The 11,280-nt window shown below is 44.4% G+C and overlaps 1 protein-coding gene across 1 annotated transcript; it reads right to left on the bottom strand.

Moving 5' to 3' along the window:
* Positions 1-1,852: 1,852 nt before the first annotated feature.
* LOC109471403 (tolloid-like protein 2) lies at positions 1,853-10,944 on the bottom strand. Its single transcript, XM_019770688.1, has 13 exons — positions 10,794-10,944; positions 9,485-9,514; positions 7,940-8,042; positions 6,961-7,057; positions 6,024-6,130; positions 5,367-5,569; positions 5,062-5,255; positions 4,277-4,541; positions 3,821-3,946; positions 3,428-3,537; positions 2,898-3,008; positions 2,218-2,391; positions 1,853-1,858 (listed from the first exon to the last, which is right to left on the bottom strand). The coding sequence occupies exons 1-13, from the start codon at positions 10,849-10,851 to the stop codon at positions 1,853-1,855; spliced, it is 1,584 nt and encodes a 527-aa protein (XP_019626247.1). The 5' UTR covers positions 10,852-10,944.
* Between the last annotated feature and the right edge of the window lie 336 nt (positions 10,945-11,280).

The raw sequence follows: 11,280 nt of genomic DNA, 5'->3' as shown, positions 1-11,280 counted from the left end.
ATGAAACAAGCGCACTCGAAACATGTGGCAGATATACTGGGAGAGGCTATAGTTGACAAACCCAAAACATTCTGATCATACATACATAAAAGGACTGAGGAGAGCCCTTGTCAGGGTAGCACCCCTAAAGGTGGGAATACCATTATCAGTGACAGTGGGGAAAAAGCATAAGCACTCAGCTCACAATTCAAAAGCGTTTTCACCAAAGAAGACACAACAGATATGCCATCTCTGGGTCAGCCATGTACTCCTCCCATGGAAGACATATGGAAGTTTATTTTGATGGCGTGGAAAAAATGCTTCAATGTTTCAACCCATCTAAAGAATGCGGTCCAGACCAAATAACACCCTGGCCCCTCAAAATGACAGCTATTGAAATCGCAGCTGTGTTACTGTTAACCAATATTTTTCAACACTCGTTGAATACCAGAGAGATACCTAAAGACTGGAGGGATGCAAATATTTGTGCCATTTCCAAAAAGGGAGATAGAGCGGCCCCCCACAAACTGTTTGAACACATCATTCATAGTCAAGTCATGAAGCATTTAGAAAGTCACAACATATTGAAGGACTACCAGCATGGGTTTAGAGCCAAGCGATCCACAGAAACACAGATGGTGCACTGAACAGTAAAAAGCCGGTAGATCTAGCGATAGTCGACTTCACAAAAGCGTTCGACAAAGTCTGGCTTTAAAAGATTGCAATCTAGCTTTTACTTTAATCAGGTTCTAGTATTACATTTCGCCCTTAGGCCATTTCGTCATTTATAAATACTCCCTCATAGTGATTTTCTGATGGACTGCCTGTAGACTTGGTGTTGACGCCGAGGCCTTAGATTGGAATGTTACCAGGGAAAACGCCCCGGGCAAGAACACTATTATTGAGGCGATTAGTTGTACTCACCTGCGCGGCGACTCAACACGAGGCCAACTGCAAAGAAGAATAATCCGCCTCCCTGCATCACAAATATCGTGTCCGCAAAAGTATTACAAGGGCTTATAGTTTAAGAACGGGGTACGGGTGCGATCAAGTGCACGTCTGCTATGTTTGACATGAGTGAGCGACGTGGCTTTAAAATCTCGTTAGTTGCTAGGAAAACGGAATCCTGGTATCCAGGTCTTGTTACAAAGTTAAGTGGATATTGGGGATTAGCGGTGATAAGTTGATTTTCCCATTAGTTCCCACAGTAGTTTTTCTTTGTCGCCAGTTGTTTTCCCAAGTTGAAATACAGGTTAAATGATTTAAGCGTTCCTAATAGAGCTTCGCTTTAAACAAATAATGTCTTTACATAGTTCTCTGTAGCGTCAAAACAACACAGAATACCAAGATGGTTGAACAAAACAAGAACTTTATTATTTAGAGTTACAGAACTTAACATGGTGTTTTTTTTTAATTCAAGACTCAGAGGGAGACAAAATGTCATCACACCTTCTCAGTCGCGCCATCTCTGGGAACGAGTTCCCTCCAGCACAATTTTCATGGGCATGAATCATGATCTTGTTCCCAGGAAGGTCATGAAAAAAAATTAACACACAGTCGTGGTGTCTAAACAGGACACACTCTAAAGTGTTTTCAAACTGCATTCAAATCAGTGAATGGTACGGTGCTCAACACATCAATATTAAAAATGCTTTAAACTGCACCAATGCATTATGTTGACGAGTTGGCAGTTTGTCACTTATTCATGAATAACATATTTTCATATATTTACTATGGACCTTTTTTCTGGTAAGAATTTCGTGCACTTCTTTCCTCACTAACCCGACCTCCAAACACTTCACGTAAAACTCTAAACCCCTCATCGGCTGCTTTAGCTGTCGTTTTTTTGGGGAGGGGTATGCATTTTAAGGCTTTAATCCTAGAAAAAAAGGGTCAGTAGGTCTCTTTAATCTGTCTTTTATCTTGTCTTTTTTTTAGATTTTGGCTGAATTGATTCAACAAAATACAGTGCAACCGTGAAAGTAAAAATGACATGCAATAGCGTCATAACTATTTATATCCCCAGGACCAGTCCCTCCGTTTGTTTGTGGGAAAGGGACAAATATTGGACAAATATTTCTGAAAACGCGTAAATAGCGTTTTAAGGGTTTCATGGACTTGCCAGGGCCTTAGTACGGGTTGACCCACGAAAGAACCAGGCCAGTAGCGTTGATGGGTGACGTATTTGCTTGGGTCGGTCGAGAAAGGGAAACACTAATTTTTTTACCTAGGCCTAACAATAAGTGACAGAATATCCGCACACACTGCCAGCGCAAGGACGGACAAAAGCCCAAGGGACGCCAGGATCCCCTCGGCACCGCTGTTGCCACTGAGGGCGGGGGCCCGAGGGTCGTTGTGGCCCGTCAGGACGTGAGTGTTGCACCTGTCCTCCGTGCAGCACAGTTTGCACACCTGTAAGAAAAGATGGAGGATATCCGAGAATAATTTGGTTAATCACTAGGTTGGTGAATGATTGAACAGCAAAGTTATTTATTCACAACCAGTTGTTTCACAAGAACCGACGTTTTGATGTCTGTCATCTTCATCAGCAATCATGACTGGTTTACTGTACACTGAAGCTAGGTGTTCTAGTGAACCAGCTAATATCCAGGAACACCTATCATATAAATGTACAGTAAACCAGTAACAGTGACGAATGTGAGCGGGCCTATCGTACCCATGCAGAGCCGTGCCTATCTAATTCTATTCCTGCTTAGGACCTGGCACATTACTGGGTAGTCTCCTCGTGTCCGAGAACGTACAGTTGCCCAAGACACGGTTCTGGATACGCACGGACTATCCAGACCCGTGTCTGAGCATGGTTCTGGATAAAGCACGGTTCCGGATATGCCTGGAGCCCTGGACTATCCAGAGCCGAGCCTGAGCACGGTTCTGGATACAACCTTGCAGGGCCTTACCTTGTCCTGCCCGTCGGCTGTCATGCAGATCTCGTACGCCCTGTAGGCGTTGCAGGACGGCTGGCAGCTCCGCCTGTACGACACGTTCTGCCCCTCTCCGATCCGTTCCACCTGGAGGGAAAGACGGAATCCACCGTGCGGTATTTCATACCTACCCGATAAAACAAATACTCAATGCGAAATGTGCTATAGTTGAGAAAATTTGGTGTCCATGAAAAAAAAAGAAAAACCAGTTCCAACATTCCGGTATTCGAATTTTCGAAATCGGTGCATCCGAAACGCGTTCAAATTATCCTATCGAACTTTGGAGCATGTGTGATAACCGCGAGAGATCCGACCGCGGCCGAGCTGACTAGTTGCCGAAACATTGGCAGGTAGGAAAATGTTAAAACGCTTATGTTCTAGAGAGTAAAATGCAAAGTGAAATTAAAGCTTGAAACTTAACTCAAAAGATAAAACAGTAAAAATCAATTGCAAAAGAAACGTTAGAATTCGGAATTCTAATCCTAAGGTGCAAATTCTAAACTTACCCAGCATGCCTCATCCTCTTGACACTCCATGGCAGTTCCCCCTATTCCGTTTCCCGTCATGCACTGCCGGTCTGTTCCCTCGCAGCTGTAGCACACGGTGTTGTCTGGACCTGGAGCGGACAGAAAGTAGGAAAGTCAATCCCTAAATCTTTTCTCCAGACAGTTGTCTAGCACTGTACGTTAGACGGGCACGTCGGCAGAACGTAGTACTGCGCACGTGAGAACCTCATAGCACTTTGGCACATCGTCTCGGCTGACGATGGACATCCTAGAGAAGAGGAGAGAGAGAGAGAGAGAGAGAGAGAGAGAGAGAGAGAGAGAGAGAGAGAGAGAGAGAGAGAGAGAAAGAAGAATACTGAATGCATAACGCATAAGGTGAGTGTTCTTTCCCACCTTCAGTGAACATTGTCGAGTTGTCCGAGGCCGTTGTAGTGACGATGTTCGGGCGCACGGTGGAGCTTCTGCGGAGCGTAGTTCCCCCAGTCACTCCGCTTCCCGAGCTGACCCCAGCACCGGTCGCTGCAACAATGCAAGATCTGAGATTATTGCATGTACATGATAACGTTATATCATTAGCCTGACATGACGGAATGAATAGCGTTCCAATGTTGATGGGCGTCTTTCTTGTTCCTAGTGGACCTACAGGAATTTCTTAGCTTCAAACCATCGCACCAAGGGGCACGTCCCTACTCTATTTGGAAAGGTGTGGTGGGTTCTTGAACGTGCGTGGGGTGTGGCTCTCCCCAAACACGGGACATCCATTTAACGTCCTAACCGAGGGATGTCCCTAACCGAAGCTAGGTACTCATTTTCACCCGAGTGAAGTGGCATGGCAGGATCAAAACTTACCCGTCGCCTGTGTTGTAGGCATACTGCTTGGGCAGGTGGTCACTCCGCTTTCCGGAGGGAAACACTCTCCGATCTCCGGACACGCCAGGGAATCCGGCGGGCAGAGGCTCCACTCCACCATGTAGCCGTGTCCGATAGGTTGGGAGCTCGGGGAGAAGGTCAGGGTCATGGTCTGTCCCTCCTCCGCGCCGATCTCGACCGGTCCGCCGCGCTCCCCACACTTGGTCGTGCTCGCGACCTGTCCGTTGCTGTCAGTGGTTCTGATCTGTAAGAGTGGAATTAGTGTGAGGAGATTTTATACAATACACGTGGACAAAGGCAGCTGTTGTTAGAGTTAACTGAGAAAAGTCGTGTGCAGTGCCGTTCCGTAGGGTACAAGATCAGTGGCATGTCAGGACTCGAACCCGAGACCTCCTGTTTCCGAGTCGAGCACTCTGCCGTTATGCCACAAGACACCACATTTATATGTAGTTCAAGGTGCTCAATGCATTTCCAGATCACCTTCGTCGTAGGCCGTCAAACGATTTTGAATTTGTCAGGTAGCACAGGCTGTGGTAGAACGAATATTTGCCGAATTTTGCACGACACATGCACGACTACTAGTATCCAAAGAATGGCCTCAGTTTGCGATCGTGCGACGATTGTACGACATGACCTATACATATCCGTCCATGTCTGACTAGATTAGTGTTATAGGGATCATGACAGTCGGCGTTCGCCGGCCCGGCTTCTAGATCGGGACAGACGGCGCGGGCATTTCGTTGGAAATGGGACTCCAGCATTACCTGAATGCTACCTGAGCTGCAGGCGACGCCGAAGTCGCCCGTGAAGCTAGCCATGAGGACGGGGTAGCGTCCGTCCGACTCAGGAGCCGCGGTCAGGGACCAGCTACAGTCCATCCCGGCGATGTAGAAGTCAGGGTAGTTGGGAGTACTCAGGTTGCCGAAATCCGCGATGTTCTGGACGTCGCTTTGGCACCCTGTGAGGTAAAAGAAAAAGACGTAAAAATTGAATTGGATGGTGTCTAAAATCAATAAAAAATTTGCTTGGAGATTAATTTACACGTATGTGTGCGAAAAGAATATCATACCTGCGCTGAAGGCAGCGTAAGCCCCCAGACCCTGCGCCAAGCACTCTTCCCCCTCGTCCGCCCAGTCGTCGCAGTCCTGGACCAGGTCGCACTTCCGGGACTGTTCGATGCAGGTGGCGGCGTAGTCGCAGGAGAACAGGTCCGGCAGGCACTCCACCGACCACTCCAGGTCAAAACCCTCGCCGCCAACGCTCGTATCCGACCTGGACAAGTCTTGCATTGTAAGCACTTCTTTTTATGCTGTACCATAGTCACAATTTTACCTTGAGGTAGATTGTAACACACGCACAATCGTGACTGTAAGAGAGTACACGAGGATGTACGAGAGTACACAAGAATGTACGTGGATGGGCGAGAAACGGCGGTCATGGAGACTATATCACCATAGAAGCAATATTTAACTTGCACGATTGCGCGACTATTCTATAGGATACACCGTATATTTTCTTAATGGTACAACGTCCCTTCAAAAGACTATATACTGGAGAATGTACATTCCACAAAGCGTCGTCCCCTCAAAACTCTTCTTACAATCATTTACTGCAGTTTTTGTAAAATAAGATAGTTCTTCTTTTCTAACACTTCTAACAACTGACATAGATGTTCCCGAAGGATTATTATAAATGATAAAGAAACTAAAAAGTGCACGCGCCATACCTAAAGTTGATGAGTACGCTGTTCCCTGTGCTGGTTATCGGGTCTGGGAGTGTGTTACCGCAAACCTTGGCCAGGGAGTCGGCCGTGGTTTCGGCACCATCACGAACCTAGCCATGGCAAAAAACGCACATGGTTGGTAAACTTTCCAGTTAAGTTTTATTAGTTAATTTATTATATTAACAGGTGACTTTCATTTTTTCAAGATGTCCACCCTGAGACCGGAGCAGTAGTTTGTTAGGCCATAGGCTAGACCATGTGAGGGTAAACGTGATGCATTTGCTTTGAAAATGATACCTTTCTTGTCTATATTTACCGACAGAAAAAGATTATTTCAGACAGTTGACACAATTTCCTAATCTTTCGTCCATTTAGAAGATCATCAAAAGACTTTGTCTATACTAAGATCACAAAACCAGTCAAAATTATTATCCACTGCCTACAAAGAAGGCAAACAGTAAACGTAGTATAGCTAGTAATATAAGTTGATTCGACGGTACTTTCTTTAACACTGTACAAGCAATTAGCCTGCGGGCATGATTCTGCAAATACAGGTATTATCTACACCATTCATTCATACATATATACATGCATATCCTGGCTTTGGTTATCGTAGCTTTGGGAGAATGGTAGCGCTGAGACAGAATTCGACCGGTTTCGACTTTATTTGTCTTCCTCAAGAATGACAGAGATTGAACCACTTCGTCTTTTATACATTTCCTGTGCCCTCTAGTGAATGGCGATCTGCTCGAGTTTAAGATATTGGCAAATCAGCGTTAAGGATCTCATTTTGCCCTGGTTTAGGCTGGATTTCTCAGATCTGTTCTAGTTCACTACACTGTACGTTATGCACTGAGTACTACGCACTAGGTTAGGTTGCAATCGCCTTAGTTGACACACAGTATGACTTCATGACAGGTATTATCTACATTTCCCTTACCTGGAGGTAGTCGTAGCTACACGCAGACTGTTGCTCGATGTCCAACGCATTGAAGACTATGATGATCCGTTTGCCTTCATCCACCGTGATTACATACCTGGCGGAAACCATCAGAAGTGTATCTGTATCTGTATAGCCGGTATAACCGCCTTTCGGCGTAACACACCAGCTTAATGAAGTGTAGTCAATATGTCCTTAGTTTGATTGAAGATGAATGTCACTCTATCATTGGTTGTTAACGACATGACGATAAACACTCAAAGATGTTCACCCTCCCTTCCACGTGTACAAACGAATCTACTACTGGTACATTCCGCCCTATAAATGAATTCAATTACATTGTAGAGGGAGATAACCATTACTGTGTAGAAATCGGCAAATGCATCAAAGAATGTTTAGAGATTTTAGAACCAGCAGTGAATACTATACGATACACTCAGCAGGTAATCATTTCATTTTTTTCGAAAACTTTTAACCCGGCTGGGCTAGTGTTCCAAGGCTTAAAGTCAAACACATACATTTAAAATGACATGATACAAATGGAAATAGTACAGAAAAATACAGTAAACATATTTAGAAACATACTACATCAGAAAGTGAACAATGAACACACAAATCAACATTACAAATTAAAAGGCAGAGGTTGAGGATCTAGCTGACACTGATTCAATAATAGCTTTCTTAAAGCTTGGTACATGTAGGTCACACAGTGTCTTAACGTTGGGTGGAAGTCATACCAAAGTGCAATCGCACGATACAGAACTAGAACGGAAAGTTCCTGCTGTTTAGGTTTGCGTAGTCTGAAAATGTTGCAAACAGAAAATCTGGTGTTGTCATTATGAGATACCGGTACAAGGGTATCATATGATATGTATGTCAATTTAAGTTCATTTGAATCTACTTATTCTTGTTCGTAGGTATAGGTGTGCAAGACCTAACGGAAGTCGTTATACTTTCGTTGTGTTTCTGCTGTACTCACGCGCAGGCAGAGTTAGGCGGGTACATGGTCGGGTAACCGGGGCTGGATATGGTGCCAGACAAACCCCGCAGTATCATGGATCCACCGTCCTCCCGTTGGCATCCTGTATAACAATGATATAACACTCACTCTAGAAAGTCATAACATATTGACGGACTACCGGCACGAGTTTTATAGAGCTAAGCGATCCACAGAAACACAGCTCATACTAACAGTTCATGGCATAGCTGGTGCACTGAAGAGTAAAAAGCAGGTAGATTTAGGGATACTCGACTTCACAAAAGCGTTCGACAAAGTTCTCCATGACAGGCTCATCTAAAAACAGGAGTATTATGGAATCTAAGGAACAACACTAAATTGGTTTCAAGTTTTTTCATCTTACAGGGAGCAAACAGTAGTGGTGGAAGGGAAGGCTTCTGCTCCTGTTAGAGTAGCGTCAGGAGTTCCACAAGGACCTGTCCTGGGGCCATTACTATTCCTCTTGTATATTAATGACCTACCAGATCAGCTTGACTCAAAGTTGAGATTCTTTGCCGAGGACTGTCTATTATATGTAGAGCTGAATGACTACACAGAATGACTCACAACTTTTACAAAAAGATCTGAACACGCTGGAAGAATGCCAAATGGCTCATGCAGTTTAACTCAGAAAACATTTATGCATATATGAAACAACAACCTAACCCCACATATAACTAGCTACCTGTTCTGTGGTCAAGCCCACCCGTATCTCGGTGTTACATTGACAATTAAGTAGCCTGGAGTGGGGCACGCAAGTTAACAACATCACTGCCAAACTGACATTGGACGTGATTAAGCGCACTCTGTGGTCATGCCCAACAATGGTAAAATCACTTGTATACACGTCGCTTGTAAGACCAAACCTAGAATATGCCGCGACAGTGTGGGATCCATATACAAAGAAAGACAAAGATAAACAGGAAAATTGTACAGAACCAAGCTGCAAGATTCTGAACGAGGGGTGCTGGTGTAACGGAAATGAAAAGAAACCTACAGTGGGGGTCGCTGAAAGACAGACGAAAAATCCCCAGACTGTGCATGATATACAAAATGACAAAATAAAAAATTAAATTGTCAATGAATTGATACAAAATTAAGTAGGATGACTTTACTCCATACATGCATTTAACTTTGTTCGTTCTTAGTTGTAGTAGACCATACGAAAGTCCCTGTACTTTTGTCGAGAAACAAAGAGTGTGTCTATGTGCTAGACGCATTGCAGACGTGTTGCCTGGTACGAAAGTTACGACTTCTGAAATAAACTTTGTCCTGCCTTGGCCAGCCTGTGAGCGACACCTTAACAGGTGCACCGGCTTATGCCTTGCCTTCTAAAGTAAACAGACGGCGTTGACGGCAGTCTGAAATATTGATTGGCAACCTAGCTTTTCACTCACTCACGAACGAACTCACGAACGAACTGATTCACTCACTCACTCACGAACGAACTCAATCACTCATTCACTCACTCACTCAATCACTCATTCACTCACTCGGTCCCGTAGATATGAGAGAAGAATTCCTAACCTTGATTCAGGTTTGCGCTGGTCTGTCCCTCTGTTGTTGTTGGTGAAGAAGGGTTGGTGGTCGACCACACACGTAACCACAAGGGCCCCAGAAGAAACGGTTGATACGTTTGTTGTGTAGAAAAAAAAACAAACAAAACAATACAAAGTTAGGTACGGACAACCTTCACCGTTCGCTGTCAGCTCACTTTCTTACTCCAGGAAAGACTTCAGTCAAGTAAATGTGTGTTATACAAAATAGATAAATGAAACAAATGGATATAATGATATAAAGTCCGTAACAGAGGCAGACATCTCGACCAGCGTGCGTAGTCTAATGGCCCAACGGGCTGAGGGTTCGAATCCCGGCTTTTGTCGCTAAGGCCCAATACGCACGCTACTGGAAAGGGTCGCAGTCCTTAGGCACGGTGTCACACAGTGTTTTCTGCCGTATTTGTTGATCGCCGGAAGGCCGGCAAATTTAAAATCACCGAGCAACCTCCGTTATCAAATTGGACGTTGCGACTGGCGCGCATTTCTTAAAATGGTGCGATGGTCGAGAGAACACTGATCGATTTGCATACTGGGTGACTTGGGTAGTATTAATAAGTGATGACTGTAAGACATAGCCTGGCCTGGTTGCCATCCTATTTGTATGCCGGGGCTTCCATACTCGCTCAATATTCATTAGGGAGCGAGTATGGGATCCCTGGCATACAGTCGAAAAGAGCTGGTGGAATTTACCCGGCACAACAAGCTTTCTATATACTGCACACGACGTCTGTTTTCTCTGCCATCACCGGTGCAAGATTAGCTCTTCGTTGAGATCACTTTCACTGTCTTCCATCACTTAAGTGAGAAGCATTAATGTAGTGTCTAAAATGTCTTCTCGTGATCACGTTAACAACCTTATCCAGGTGTTGGGTTTATTTCGTATATTATAAGGTACCTGAATGTCAAAGAGATATTTCATACGGCTTATTTGGATTTAATGATACAGTGTACATGCAAAATCCATTAATAGAACTACCTTTTCTGTGCAAAAAAAAGCAATGGATAAAGCTCGTCGCACAGTTTACCACAAAACCAATAGAATTACGAGTTACTCGACTTCTGGCGTAAAAAGATTGCTATCAAGCTTTGATTTTAATCAAGTATTTCATTTTGCCCCCAGGCCATTTCGTCATTTATAAATAAAAATACCTTGATAGTGATTTTCTGATTGACTGCCTGTAGACTTGGTGTTGACGCTGGGGCCTTAGATTGGTATGTTACCAGGTAAAACGCCCCGGGCAAGAAAACTCATTTTTGAGGCGGCTGGCTGAACTCACCTGCGTGGCGACTCAACACGAGGCCAACCACCAAGAAGAAGAATCCGCCTCCCTGCATCACAAATATCTTGTCTTCGAAGGGTCCGATGTTATCCAAAGCCTCTAGTTTAGCAACGGGGTACGATCGGGGGAACGTCTGTTAGATGTGAAGTTTTCTTCTTGGTTTGGAGATTTTCGAGTGAGCGACGTGGCTTTAAAATCTCGTTAGTTGCTAGGAAAACGGAATCCTGGTATCCAGGTCTTGTTACAAAGTTAAGTGGATATTGGAGATTAGTGGCGATAAGTTGATTTTTCCATTTGCAACAGTAGTTTTTTGTCGTGGGTTGTTTTCCCAGGTTGAAATACAGGTTAATTGATTTAAGGGTATTAGCGTTCCTAATAGAGCTTCGCTTTAAACAAATAATAGTGTCTTTGCATAGTTCTCTGTAGGGTCAAAACAACACAGAATACCGAGATGGTAGCAAGAAGCAAGAACTTTATTTCGAGT

Source organism: Branchiostoma belcheri, unplaced genomic scaffold (assembly GCF_001625305.1).
Source record: "Branchiostoma belcheri isolate BF01 breed outbred unplaced genomic scaffold, Haploidv18h27 scaffold25, whole genome shotgun sequence".
In the NCBI taxonomy this organism is placed as follows: Eukaryota; Metazoa; Chordata; class Leptocardii; order Amphioxiformes; family Branchiostomatidae; genus Branchiostoma; species Branchiostoma belcheri.
Note: the sequence above shows the minus strand (reverse complement) of the source record. Positions and strands in the feature narration are given on the sequence as shown.